The 14337-nt window shown below is 36.9% G+C and overlaps 2 protein-coding genes across 5 annotated transcripts in view; one reads left to right on the top strand and one right to left on the bottom strand.

Annotated features, from left to right (window-relative positions):
* Positions 1 to 14337, top strand: part of arhgef6 (Rac/Cdc42 guanine nucleotide exchange factor (GEF) 6) — a 66259-nt gene that overhangs the window by 17331 nt on the left and 34591 nt on the right. The window contains exons 15-22 of one of the 4 annotated variants that reach the window (XM_041990069.1): positions 520 to 635; positions 820 to 999; positions 3692 to 3712; positions 5126 to 5222; positions 5302 to 5388; positions 5510 to 5606; positions 5896 to 5950; positions 8132 to 10558. In XM_041990069.1, the coding sequence (XP_041846003.1) occupies positions 520 to 635; positions 820 to 999; positions 3692 to 3712; positions 5126 to 5222; positions 5302 to 5388; positions 5510 to 5606; positions 5896 to 5950; positions 8132 to 8254 (776 nt within the window). In that variant the 3' untranslated portion in view covers positions 8255 to 10558. Of the gene's footprint in view, positions 1 to 519; positions 636 to 819; positions 1000 to 3691; positions 3713 to 5125; positions 5223 to 5301; positions 5389 to 5506; positions 5607 to 5895; positions 5951 to 8131; positions 10559 to 14337 lie in introns of those variants that run through there. The other 3 variants (XM_041990068.1, XM_041990072.1, XM_041990070.1) reach the window with 3 other exon arrangements.
* Positions 9983 to 13155, bottom strand: cd40lg (CD40 ligand). Its single transcript, XM_041990085.1, has 4 exons — positions 12874 to 13155; positions 12399 to 12426; positions 12205 to 12303; positions 9983 to 12091 (listed from the first exon to the last, which is right to left on the bottom strand). Exons 1-4 carry the CDS (start codon positions 13084 to 13086, stop codon positions 11703 to 11705), a joined length of 729 nt encoding a protein of 242 aa, XP_041846019.1. The 5' UTR covers positions 13087 to 13155; the 3' UTR covers positions 9983 to 11702.

Genomic DNA, 14337 nt, shown 5'->3' with positions numbered 1-14337 from the left:
ATAAAAAGTCACTTAAAAAAATAAACTTTAAAAAAGATTTCAGAACATTTTTTTTATGGTTTCAAAGAAATTTTAAGCATTGAAACAACTTTTGAAATTGTGATAGACATGACAAAAAAACAAACAAACAAAAAAAGACACTCACCAGCTCTTTTCAGTCTGAAGCAACAAATGACAAACTCGAGTGACTGGCATCTGTCCAGAGCCGATTTTCATGGCATTCCCAGATTTTTTTTTTAACAGCGGTCTTAATTTTCATTATGGAAGTCCACTACGGTTTGTTTCCTTTCCTTGAAGGTTGGTGTCTGTTGGTTTCTAATATTTTTTTTTTATTACTGCCATATGCCATGAATTGAGAAACTACGAACCCTGAAAAACATTGCAGTATCTTTGAATGGCACCTACACATTCTTTTTCATTCTTGGTTATCTGGTGATCTTATGAGCTATTTTTGCCAGCTAATGTCACTTTCACCAAGAGAGCTTCGATCTGTGTCTTGTGTTTGTGTATTTGCTGCAGGAAGCATGATTGATCGTATCACAGTGTTCTGCAGCAGTGCCCTGGATTTACAGGACTGGCTAGAACACCTGCAGCCCTTTACCAAAGGAGGCAGTCCTGCAAGCACCATTTCAAAGGTTTTGGACACCCACTCACACAAACAAACATATATGCAGTATGAAGTCAAAACAATACCAAAAGTGATCTTTGTGTTATGCTGAAGTGTGAAAAACCTCATTCTCACCTAGAGATGACAAATACTAGACTCATCTTTCATCTCACAAGTAATTGTCAAACACTTGTTTTGACTGCATTCTGTAGAGTGTAGATGGTAAGGCACAGAGCATGGTCGGAACCCCTACACACCTGCCCCATCTGGGTGGTCTCAGCTCTGCTAGTCGTGGCCCCCTGGAACCACCACAAATCAGCAAACCCTGGTCTCTCAGCTGTCTACGTCCTGCACCACCTCTCAAACCCTCTGCTGCGCTGGGTTACAAAGAGGTAGGAAGCTGTAGAACTGCACCAGTAAGCCCACAATGATCCCACGCTGCTCTCCTGTAATTAGTCATGCAATAGACTAGTCAGAAAATGTTAGTCCCCCTTCTTTACATGTCCACCTTTGGGGTCCTCTTTTTGCTAAGTTTCCACCAAATATGCAAATAATGCACACTTTTAATGTATTCATTTGACTTATTTTAGTTGTGGAATTTAGACTTGACTCCTGGACTTAAAAAAATTAAGACATTGACTCATCTGCTGTGAGATCTGACTTGAGACTGGAATGCCTTGAATGAGACTTGGTGCCTCAAATACTGAAAAATGAATATAGCTGCTGTGTCTGCTGGATATAGTGTGTAGCAATGCCAAGCACAGTCAGAATGATGACAACAAAATTATTTGTCTGTGCGCATGCATGAAAGTTTGAACTGGCTTTGACAATAATGAAAGAATATTTGAGCCAGCTAGAGCATGTAGTTAAAGTTAAAAGCTGCAACAAGCATCAGTGTAACTCTGATTAGTTAGTAAACATTTTTGAAACCAACGTAGGTGTGATTAAAATATAGCAATGAGATGTTGTGCTAAGGAATTGTTTTCCAGTAATGGGTGTTTCGGTCACCAAATTTGACTGGCATTTGAGAACTTAGGGAGCAGTAGTAGCAATGAGCCGCTTGTCTTTGATGATGTGGTCTATGTGGGTGGTAGGTTTAATCAGTCAGCACTTTTTACAGGTTTCAGTTCTTCTACCACCTTGTGCACAATATATACCAAAGGTGCACTTGCTTTGACTGTATGGTAGAATTGTGATTGAGGCAAGCAGCAAGCTTGCAACTACCTAGGTCTTTTAATCTACCCTATAGAGATTGCATCCATGGATGTTTGGTTGCCTATTTGTTTGTCTCATTTCACATGTTCTGTACATAAACATACGTGACCCTAATTCCAGAGGAGTTGTGTAAAATATAAATAAAAATGCAGTTATTTGCATATTTTATAAACCCATATTTTTCCCACTAAAACATGAACCAAAATCAGATATGGAAACTGAGACATTTTACAATTTCATGGAAAATATTAGCAAATTTTTTATTTGATGGCAGCAACACATCTCAAAAAAGTTTTCTCTTGGTGGAAGGACTGGACTGTAGGCAGTCAGGTTCCTCTCCTCTTCGGTACGTAGGACACAGTATCCATGGTTTCCAAAAAGCATGTCAATTTTTTTATTCATCTGACCACAGAACTGTTTTCCACTTTGTCTTAAACAATTTGCTTTGGTGGCATTTCTGTATCATGTTTATAAATTGTTTCTTTTTTGCATACTAGAGCTTTGACCTGCATTTGTGGATTGCACATTGAACTATGTTCCCATTCAGGAACTTCTAGAAGTGTTCTTGAGTCTATACAGTAGAGAATGTACCTGTTTTAATGCAGTGTGTCCCGAGGGTCCAAAGATCAAGAATATCTAGTTTTAACTTTTAGCCTTGTCCCATGCACACAGAGATTCCTCCAGAATGTGTGAATCTTTTCATATTACACACTATAGATGGTAGCATCTTCACAGTTTAATGTTGAGTAACATTTTCATGAAATTTTTCAATCATTTCTTAGATGAGTTTGTCACAGACTGGTGAACATCTGCTATCTTTACACCTGAGAAGCTCTACCCTCTCTCAAATGCTCCTTTAATACCCAGTCAAGTTGCTGACCTATTGCAGTTAACCTGTTTTGTTCTCAAATGCTCCTTACATTGTCGTTTTGTACCAGTTACTTTTTAAACATTTTGAGGTGGGTTGCTGCTGCTAAAATTTAAGATGATCCAATATGTTCCATGAAATGGTAAAACGTCAGTTTCAGCATCAGATATGTTTATTATTTATTGGGACTACAGGGTAATAAAATTAGCACATGACTGCTTTCTGCTCTTATTTACATTTTACACACCATTCCAATCTTTGAAGAGAAAAGTAAATTAAAATAATATATATTTTCAACTTTTGGTTGAAATTTACAAAATATAAAAGTTCATGCTACACTAATATTATTATTATTATTATTATTATTATTATTATTATTATTATAGGGTATTTAAGCAGAATGATTCAATGGTAATTCCTTAATCTTAAACAATTTATTGCAGCAAAAGCTAGCAACAGTGACAGGTATATAAAATAACATAAAAAGTCAATGTTTTAATGACACCATGTCTTGTTTGATCATGAGAATTATTGTATTTGTTTATTAATTTATTTAGCTTTTTGTGGTTAATGACCTTGTCAGGGAGCAACATGCTGAACAATAAATACTGCAATGAAAAGTTGTACGTGTGCATTCAGAAGTTTAGAGAAAGTCACTTTAAATTTGCCTGAACAGGTTATTGTGTATTTAAATTACATTCGGACTTAAATAGATTAATATGTGAAAACTTGTTATTTAAATTTTAAAATGGAATAAAAGTAACAATTATTTTTTTAATTGTATGGTCATTTTACTTGAAGGTAGGAAACATTAAAAAAATTTAAAAGGATCTTTTTATTGTATGTGCATCCGTTTTTTTTTCCGATTTATATAGTTAGTATTTACCTTGTTCTGCACTGACAAACCATCAACCAGTAACTTTCTATCACACTCTTCTCTCATTGTAGTTTTTCATAGACATTTTCCCCTTTTTTCTCTCTTTCCATTCTGCCTTCTTTAGAGGATGTCTTATATCATGAAGGTAAGGTTAGATCTCACTGTCTTCTTATCTGTGTGTGTGTGTGTGCTGGCAAAGATGTGAGTTAGGGAGGTTTGATGGGGTTACCTGTGTGTGTGTGTTATGCTGACATGTGATTGTTCTTTTTGCTTCACCTCTCTCATTGTCATCTTGTTGGTTTCCTGTTTTCAGTGGCCAAGTCTGCAAGTCTGCTTTTTCCCCTCTTTATTCTTGTTCCCTTTAAGGTGTCAGTCACCATATATGTGTGGTATGGTATCAGTTATGTTTTGAAATCCCTTTCTCATGCAACATTGGTAGTAAAATCTACTAGAAAAACTATTCCAGGCAACAGTGCAGTCAGGTCTTTCCCTCACACTGGATTATTGGCTCATCTGAATAACCACACACACATGCTGACATCATAGAATGAAGGATTTCCCTTTTAGGTAGTTTTCATGTCTTTTGGAAAACTTGATGGGAACTGTTTTCCATATGCAGCATTGTACCATTTATGCTAAAATCAGAATGGTCCACGTCATTCTGTAGTTAACTTTAAATGCTTATGTCTGCTGGATTGTTGAAAATGTTGAGCTGTGTGTTATGTAAGCCTCATAAGATGCCCTTCTGTTCCTTTTTAAATTGTAGGAAAAAAAGACATCGACTTATCTTGCTTCAGCTGGTGTGCTGTGAGACACAGCCAACTTCAGCACTAAAGTTGCAACACGTTTGACTAAATTGTTTCAGTTGAAAACCAGTTAAAAAAACAAAAACTAGATTAGGAAAAGACTAGAAAAAACATAGATTTTGTCTCTCGATTCCAGCCAACAGCATGGAGATGTGAGTCTGCATTACCCATCACTCTGGGAAAAGTGTATCATACTATGACTAGTCAGCTATTTTTATCAGACCTCAGCTTTTCGTGCGTCCTGCACAGGAAACTTTGATTGTTGTCAGAATAAAGTCAACTCAGCAAAAAGAAGAAACCCTCCTGTTCATAAAACCACATCTCTGTGGTTTAATAAGAGTCAAATAAATTTGATAAGATCTTGAAATTCTTTCCCATGAACTTATTCATTTTGCTCTAAAGGTAAAGTTTAGACTTTTTTTCCTCAGTCCTGAATGTGTCCAATGACAAAGATATTTAAAGTACTAGAGGAATTAATTTTGAGTATAAGTGAATTTTATTTTTAACATTCTTTGTCCTTTTTATAAGTCCCTGCTGTTTCACAAAGATTACCTGGCTGGTTTGATCTCAGTCACCACCACGTGCTTGCTGCCTTGTTTGTGGATACTGTTCTTTTGTTCTTGTACATTTGGGTTGCACATCCCCATGAGCTTGCATTCTGTTTGGACCGGAGCGTCAGCTTTCAGGTGTGTGTAGCAGTGAAAGTTTTGAGTTTACAAATGTGTACTGAATTTAATGTTGAACTCCTCCAGGACTCAAGTAAGAGCCCGCGGCCTATGAAGAAGTTCTTGCCAGGCAACAGAAAGAAAGAGCGCAAGCCGTCTGATGACGATGTTCAGATGAGGAAAAGTAAGCATTTTACCCTTCTTTTTTTATTTTTCAGCCTACAATGAAAATAATGTATATAATGAATATATATATATGATAGGCACGGTCGCTCTGGAGGAGGATGCTCAGATTCTTCGGGTGATTGAGGCTTATTGCACTGGAGCCAGCCTGCACCAGAGCACCACAGGTGTGTGTTTGTGTACGAGACAAGCATAAATGGAAGTAATTGAATGTCTTCTTAATCCATACCTCTTCAGCAGCTGTTAGTAATGAATAAAAGCTTTTCCATTTATTTGTGTGTGCAGCAGTGCGGAAAGAATGCGTGCCCCAGGTGCTTCTGCCAGAGGAGGAGAAGATCATTGTGGAGGAGATGAAGAGCAACGGGCAGACAGTTATTGAAGAAAAGTAAGGATGTTATTACACTAAAGAAAATAGGCCTTCATTTACCTATATCATTAAGAGCTTTCTCACTATCCGTACTTGGACTCTGTTTTTTTTTATATTTAATATTAATCCTAATTAAGTTGATCACACACAGAATTACTTTCTTGTTTGTAAGTCAATAAGAGCTTCACATTCAAATATGAAACAGATTTCTAAAACCTGGTTTGGACATTGCTTTTCAGATTCTAAATCCTATAGCATCCAGTAACATCCTGTGGCATAACACGTGTTGTACTTTTTAACTCTGTAGGAGCCTGGTTGATGCTGTGTATGCTTTAAAGGACGAGGTTCATGAACTGAAAAAGGTAAGTGTGATTGCTTATGATGGAATTAACTAATCATCAATGGACTCAATGATTTTACCTGTATAGCTTGCATGTTTTTTTAAAATGTATTGTTCATACTTTCAATTGGTGACGCAAAGGCTGTGAGAGGAAATTATGATTTAGATAATTGGTGTGTTTTCCCTCACTCTGATAGACTTGTTTATCAGTGATTTTTATGCATGTCAGGGAGCAGAAGGTTGCAGCTGTGTCAACAACTGATTTTGAGGAAAATGGAAAATTCTAGACAAAAAACATTGACAGGGATCATGTTGACCAGTCTAAGCTAAGGGTTTGCCAAATGGTCATCATTGTTTTTTTTTTTGGTTTTTTTTTTGGGGCAAGTCATTCCATTTAAAGTGTTTCACAGTTTTTGCTGTTTGCAAGGTGAAATGACATCACAAAAATACTGTTGAGTTGTTGATTCTGAGGTGGATATTGATGCAAGATATTAACAATATTAAAGATATAAACATCCTGTAAATTACCTGAATGTCTGAACAGCTGACACTCATTCCCCATGCCTTGTATATGACAAGGTATCATAGATTTTGTATATAAAATAGATGTAGCCACTGTGACATCACCCAGGTGTTTACTGACTTTCATTTTATTTGCTGACTTTCCCATTTGGGGCTGCGCGGTGGTGTGGTGGTTAGCACTGCAGCCTCATAACATAAAGGTTTGAACCTGGGGGGCAGTGGCCTTTTGTGTGGAGTTTGCATGTTCCTCCCACCGTCCAAAGACATGCATGTTAATTGGTCACTCTAAATTCTCTCTAGGAGTGAGTGTGTGCGTGAATGGATGGTTGTCCCTATTTGTGTTGGCCGTGCGATGGACTGGTGACCTGTCCGTGTACCCTGCCTCTCACCTGCTAAAAAGGCTGGGATAGGCTCCAGCTTACCCGCAACCCATAATGGACTAAGTGGTACAAAGAATGAATGACTTTCCCATTTGTTTATTACCATGTTGGTTGTTTTGGAGCAACAAGTGACTGTATATAGACTTGGCAGAAGAGCAATAAATCGATAGCTTATGTAAGCTCGGGATTTTGCAACACTGACACTGTATAAGAGAGTCAGTGAATGTGTGTTTTTCATAAAGTCAGTTTGTATAAAAGTTTAAGAAAAAATTATCTTATTTAGAGTATGAGTAACTAATTTACTTGGTTTTGCAAATGGTCACTATAAAAGGGAGAGCACAATTAATAAGAGCTGTCGAGATTCCATAATTAGACCCAATTATGTGTCATAATGTAATGTTTACATTATAGCGTGTGGAAATTGGTCAGATCTGTTGAACTAAACTAACATAAAAACCGAAGGGGTAGAGTGCCTGTAAAGGAGAGCAGAGTAATTAGATTTCAGCCAGAGAGTGTTCCAGCTGTGTATTTCTCCACTGTCCCTGATGAAAGACAGTCAACATGAAAAAAAAAATCATGACATCTCCATCATGGCTAAAAATGACAGTCCTACATAGCACAGCACAGAGATCCAAAGACCACCGTTGCTATGGTTTTGTGACCAGAGACAGCCAAAGTTGACTTCCTGACAGTATCAGAAAAGCAACAGACCCAGAATTAAATTTGACAACACAAGATGTTACCTAATTCAAAGTGAAAGGAAAGTGTGACTATTGATGCCACCTCAAACCAGCATGTGTGAATCTGACTTGTATTGCTTCTAAAGCTGCAGCCTTCTATTGTTGATCAGATATCAGCATCAGGTTCAGCCTGCACACATCAGCTATGATGTTGTAGCCAGAATCCTGAGGTGTGGTAGTAAACAGTTGATTTAAAGTGTGTGTTAAACACTTGCCTTTAAGTAACCACAGGACTTTCTGGTTCCACAGCTGTTCCAAGTGACACCGATCAAGCAGTAGATCAGATCTCAGTTAAGACTAGAACCAACAGTAGAGGAACTGCAGCGGTCTCAAAAGACCCAATGGATATATCAGTCTTTTATCTACATAAAATTAGATGATTATTCATATCAAAAGAGTTAAAGTAACCTTAATGTGGATGTAACCTTTTGTGGTTTAGCATGACTTATTTCCTTCAGCCAGACTGATGCCAGACGGTGATAATAAATATTTCACATTTGCTATGATTGAGCAGACTCTACAACCGCTCAGCAAAACATTTATTGCCTACATATTTTGCAGGAGAATAGATGGATGAAGCAGTTTCTGGAGGAGGAGCAGAAGTCTCGCAAAGAGCTGGAGAGATTAGTCCGAAAACTAACCAAGCAGAAGAATGACTGTGGTTGGGAGGACAGCAGCCACTAAGCACATCCAGTCAACCATCCTCACCCTCTCGTGGCTGCGCTTCTAAGGCTAAATTCGTTTGAGCAGGCTTGCCAAAGGGCAGGCGTTTGTGTGTGTGCATTTGCGTATCTATGTTGCGTCTTCACATTTCAGCCCTCTCTGGTGACAAGACTTGGAGCTTCTCTGCTTCCAGGTCTGGAGCTTGATTTGACATTACAATGAAATCTGATCCATCTTCCTGATCAGCCTCACTAGACAAGCCTACATCTTCCTGAAGCAGCTCAAACCAAGATTTTTCAAACAAGATGTCCCACAGTGACTGGCACTGTGAAGTCAACCCAGCAAATGGAACATTTTTGGATGAGGACTAAACAAGCTCTCCATGGTTTCTTTTGCTTTATTTGGAAATATCAAAGGAGTACGAAGCCATTAAGTCTAATGTGTTGTCTTGCATGCACTTCTTTTACAACATGTACTGATTATATTCTGTTTAAATCATTTTTTGTTTGTTATAGAGCTTCCCAGTGGGAAGATGGACCTGTTGTGCTGTCATGATTAACTTTTTTTTTATATTTACATCAAATAAGCCCAGGCTTTTTGTGGCCATTTAAGCAATTCAAAAAAGGTGAGCTCCTCATCTTTAATTCACTTTCAAAATGCAGCTGTTGACTGTTTATTTAAAAACTGCATGAATGTACAGTGTTTCTACAGTATGACTTCTGCATCAGAAATGTGATTAATCTCAATATATTTGAATATAGACTCCAAAGCTATCAGGGATGCATCTGCTTAATAGAATAGGAAAGTCTTAGCTCAGTACCATTTAATATTACTAAAATACACAAATAAAGACAAAAGGTAACCTTTAGTCTTTAAACTAAAATATATTCAAGAATAATGTTAACATATTGAATATATATCATTACTTTATTATGGATAAAAAAAAGCTTTATTTATTGTTAACCCAAGCATATAACTGTGGTATTAGCCTTATAGTTAAAGCTCTGCTGCCTTCATGTTTCTCTGGAAATTTAATTATATTACACTGATGTATAAAGGCAGAAAAGAATCTTCCTGTTTTAGTTAAGGGAAGCATAAACGCAAACTTTTTTGTTTCACCTTAAAAGAGGAAAATCACCTTAAGTAATGAGAGAATTGAGAATTGCTTAGAGAATTGAGAGGTTTTAGTTTGGTTGGTTCCTGCAGAACTTATGGAGACAAGCTGAGGAAATAATCAGACAGGTGTTTATATATTGGTGTCATTCTTGAATGTTTAAGTGCCTCCCAAAGGGGTCAGTAAGAGAGCTTAAGACTGGTTGGGACTGTATGTGTAAATTATATTCGAACTATGAGCTGTTGTTTGTTATGATTTGTATGTCTAGAGTCTAAAAGCCAACAGGGCTTTGCATGCCATTTAAGATGCGGCTTCTTTCAGAGGAGCCACAGCGGTACATTTCCTCATGAGGTTGAGCGTGTGCACTGACAACACTGTTATCTAGTCTTGCTGCACTGCAAAGAGAGGCAGTGAATGTTTCAGAAATGCAATAAATGACTGTTTTACTAACTGACCTCTGGCTAAGCCCCCGCACTAGTTGGTCAGATATGCAGAAATGGCAATAATAATGAATGAATAAACCCAGTTTGGTATCCAAAAAAGGGCCAGACTTTGTGACTCAGCCACCACACAGTCTGCCCCTTTATTTGCTTTTATTTAATTAAGTCTCTTAGTAAAAACTAACCCCCCCTTTTTTTTGTAACCTTTTTTTACTATTTTTTTAATTAACAAATTATTCAAATAATAGCAACAGTCCCTGCATGGGTGGTGCTGTCTTGTGCATGCACTTCTGTACAGGAACTTCAGAGCATTCATTGTGTAACTGGTTCGTCTGCATATGCTCTGTTATTCTCAAAGGCACTTCTGTTTAATGCTTGCTGTGCTGTTAGAGCTGATCTTTAATTGTAAATTCTTTCAGGGCACCTGTTCAGCAGGCAGATTCTTTAGCGTTCCTGCCAATTCCTGTTCAGTTGTGTGTCTCAGTCTCACCTCGTGTTTGTTGCTGAGATTAACATCTCCTCTGTTTTTCTGTGAAAAAATGTTTTCAAGTCATCAAGCACCACACACTGTTATCTGAAATTCCCCATAGCCTCTGAGCACTTACTGGTGGGAAGAGATGAACTCCAGTTCTTTTAAGATTTTATCTCCAGACCACTGTGTTTTATTTGTTTTTAAAAAGGTTGTTCTATGCAATCATTGTTGCAACTATTCATTTTTTGTTGTCCTTTTTTTCTAGACACCCTGTACTTTGTTTGGTATGATTGTTCTTTTATTAAAAGTTTAATACAACAAATGGGGTTAAGTTTTTGACATCGGTTTACCATGTGAGAAATGGAAAACTGTATTCCCTCATTCTACACTGGAAATCCACAAACACGGGCTTTTCCATGCCTCATTCAACTCATGTGCATTGCAGTAATTTGTAGGTTGTCAGGTTTGGTATCAAAAAACCCTTTACAGGATGGAAGGAATGACTAGAATAGATAACATCCTGTAAAAGAGCACTGCCTCTGCATCTACACACCTCCAAAGAGCTTCACACTTTCCATGCTGTTATACTCCTCCGTGTGAAGTGCTGGTTTGAGCTGTTTGTTTAAACTTGCACTGTACTACATTTCACTTCTGGTGGGTTGTAGGGTGATAGTATTTGTATATTATTGAAGTAAAGCATTTAAGCCAAAGGTTACTCTAAAAACTACTCTTTTAGGAAGAAAAAAAAAGTAGTTTCTCTTCTTGATTGGTAGGCTATATTTTGAATGGTCTCATTTGACATCTTGAGACGAATCATTTTTTTGTGGTTTTGTGTTCTAGAAATTTGAAAACCATAGTGGTAAAGGCTGAGCTAAATGCAAGAGGCAGCAGTTTTTTTTTCATTATAGCAATTAATAAAGCTTTAATTTACAGAGTGTCCCTTGGAGGATTACTTTTCAAATGTCAAAACTTGGCTTTTATTAATACTGATTATGAATCTGGGTACATCTTAATTATAAAGCAGATTTTTTAAGACCTTTGCATAGATTTTTCTTCTTAAAGAAATGCTAAAAAAAATAAATAAAAAAATTTGAAATTTATTGATTTCTGTTTAAATTTACCCTGTGTGTAACTTGATACAAGAAACACTTAGGAGGGTTTAAATAGATTAAATATAGGATATTCATTTCAGTCTTACAAGCCAGTTTGCATCAATAAATAGAGAACATTCACAGAACAGAAATAAAATATATACATAGATTATTTATGTGATTTAATAAATTATAGTTTTGGAGTGTGGTTTTTGTCTTTTAAATCCACAAATTTTTTTGTTCCAGTCTAATTAAGAGTTTTTTCTTAATTAGATATAAATCCAGATCCATGCATTTCAGGAGTTCCCACTCTAGAGCCACTCTCCAGTCCATGCTTGTTCTCACAGGAGTCCTACAGTTTATACATCCCAAATGTTGTTGCACCCGCTTCATAGTCCACAAGCGAGAGGTCTTGTACCCAAACACTGAGTTGGTTTCCTTTTTCCAGTGTGAGCAGCTCCATCTGTGTGGCTGTGCACATGTCAGGATCTGATGCTGATTTCCTTGAGATGTTGCTGCTGTTCAGGCTGCAGTAGGCCTTCATCACAGTCTCATCCTTTTCCGTCTCCGACTTTCTCAGCTTGACCCTGCTGGCCAGTGGTATCTTAGCGCTACCTTTGGAGAAGGTCACCCTGGAGTACACATAGTAATCACCCGGCTCTAGAATAGTCAGCCAGCTGTTTTCATAGGAATTGATGTTTTTATGAACTGACTGGGTCTTTTCCCATCGGAGAAAACCAGCTGGAGAAACAGAAGAAGATTTTAAGCAAACAATTTTGAGAATATTCTGAACTTTTAAATAGACTTTTTGGTAACTTCTTTCTTAAATTGAAGTAATTTTTTCAGTTTCTTACATGATTTATCTTCTTTCCCTGTGTAAGATGGCTGCTCAATCACCATGCGTGCCAGAGCCAAGGAGGATGCTTCCTGTTGTTTTGTTGGGGGATATCCAACTGGAAGAGAAAACACATGTCAGACACATTGATGAGATTGGGGTTTTTGTCTGTAGAACTTAATTTGTAAACTTAATCAGAAAAAATCGACTTACCTCTTTCTTGAGCTAAGGGACTATTTTCCTGTCAGAATAAAAAAAAAGTAGAACATCAGGAATATGAATATTATGTATGAATTTTACTACAGTGCTTTATACATGTGTATAATATTTACAGCTGAATGTATTTATTTATGATTGCTTATTTGCTTGTCTTGCTAAAAGACAAATGAAGTGTGATATTCACACTGTTTGAGCATTTCCTGTGCCTCCATCACATATAGTGTGACTTTTGCATACAACAAAATGTGTGAATAAGCAGGGTTTATAAATAGATCTGTATAAATTCCTCAGTATAATCCGACCCACAAACTACATTATGTTTTAAAATAAACCAACACCCAACAACAAATTTGTAACAGTTAAAATTTTAAAGTATTTGAAAACAGATTTCTAAGTTTAATAGTTATTATTTCCCTAATGAACTTTAAGCAAGCAGATAGAAAGTTAATAACTGCTTAAAAATACTTACAGGTAAAAGTGTTTTGTCTTTGTAGAGCAAATAGATGAATCCTCCAATAGACAGCATTAAGTGCAGTATCACTACACCAGCCAAAAAGTGGATTAGAGGCTTGTTGTTGTGGCCCAGTGGTGGAAGCTGAGCTGGGATTAGGATCGGCTGGGACCTGCCCAGTCGTGGAGGCAGCGGCGGTGGAGCCAAGCTGGTCTGGTCAGTCCTGATCATGGTGGAGAAGAGCAGTGAAACCTAGAGAGGCCTGACGTCTGTAACATCCCATGCGCTTTTGAGCAAATGCTTTCTTCAGCAACTGAGTTTGTGTGTTTCTACTTCCTGGAAGTTCTGTGCCCTTAAGTTCTGTGACAGATATGGCTTTTGATTTGCACATGTGCGTTTTGTAAAATACCTCAAACCTTGTCTTACTTCCTTTTTGGCAGGTATAAATCTCAAAGTGCCTAAAACTGTACGGTGACCTTTTGTTACCCTGTAAAACCAGTATATATAAACTATTATGATATATGCTGTCATTTTAATATTTAAAATAGGCAACATCACACAGACGAAATGAAAGGGATATCTCTTTTGAGGGTTCATTGTTTTTTTCACAGAGATTTTACCACTTTTATGTTTTATTTGTATTTAATTTATTTGCATATATTACATCCATTGCAGCAAACAACATTCAATAAAAAAGATCAGCGTAATGGACCAATAACCACAATAATGAACAACACAACACTCTGTTTAACTATTATTTATTCATAGATACCAAGTAAATTACCAAACTCCTAACAAGAGTAGCTGTTGTAATGTTGCTGAGCTGATTATAGTTTAAACAGTGAACATCCACAGTAAGTTCTTACACTTTATTAATCTTTGATGGTTGCCACAAATGTGCCGTTTTCTTGGATGTGGTGGCTGAATCATTTGGATTGAGACCCATTAATGGTTTTGAATAGCCACATTTTCTAAGTCAGACAAAAGTGAAACATTTCTTATGTGGTATAATTTCTCACTCACCATGTTGCAAACAAGCATAATGCAACTATGCTCATATGAGGGTTTTCCATGCACGACGTTGTGAAATGAGCAGTGGTCCGTCAGCTGCGTTCAGCTACACCGCAGTGGAGCTTTTAATCTTCTGAAAAACTTTTTAAATTGTAAATATCAGTGCCAGACAATCCAGATAAAGAAATCCTTGTAATCATATAAACATTTTTATCTATTAACTATATCTATTATTTATTTCTATCTATTAACTTTATCTATTTACTATACTGCTAACTGCTATAGTTAAGACTCAACTTTACCCAAGACAGTAAACAAATATGTCACTATACACAAACTAACATTAGAAATTTATTTATTCTAGCTCTTTTAAATTAAATGTACATAACAATTTATTAATGATTGCCATCTTCTTCTTTATGCAAATATTCTTTTTTTAAAATGGGGGCGTGTATTGCATTAAAATGGTCA

The sequence above is a fragment of the Melanotaenia boesemani genome, chromosome 7 (genome assembly GCF_017639745.1).
Source record: "Melanotaenia boesemani isolate fMelBoe1 chromosome 7, fMelBoe1.pri, whole genome shotgun sequence".
In the NCBI taxonomy this organism is placed as follows: Eukaryota; Metazoa; Chordata; class Actinopteri; order Atheriniformes; family Melanotaeniidae; genus Melanotaenia; species Melanotaenia boesemani.
The sequence above is the reverse complement of the archived record's forward strand: the minus strand, read 5'-3'. Positions and strand labels throughout refer to the sequence as shown.

What these genes read in the sequence shown, in the direction of transcription:
- cd40lg (XM_041990085.1), bottom strand. Translation starts at nt 13,086, where the DNA reads ATGATCAGGACTGACCAGACCAGCTTGGCTCCACCGCCGCTGCCTCCA. An exon ending in AAGACAAAACACTTTTACCT is followed by an intron (nt 12,427 to 12,873) that starts GTAAGTATTTTT and finishes TTATTCTGACAG; the next exon opens with GAAAATAGTCCCTTAGCTCA. An exon ending in TCCCTTAGCTCAAGAAAGAG is followed by an intron (nt 12,304 to 12,398) that starts GTAAGTCGATTT and finishes TTTCTCTTCCAG; the next exon opens with TTGGATATCCCCCAACAAAA.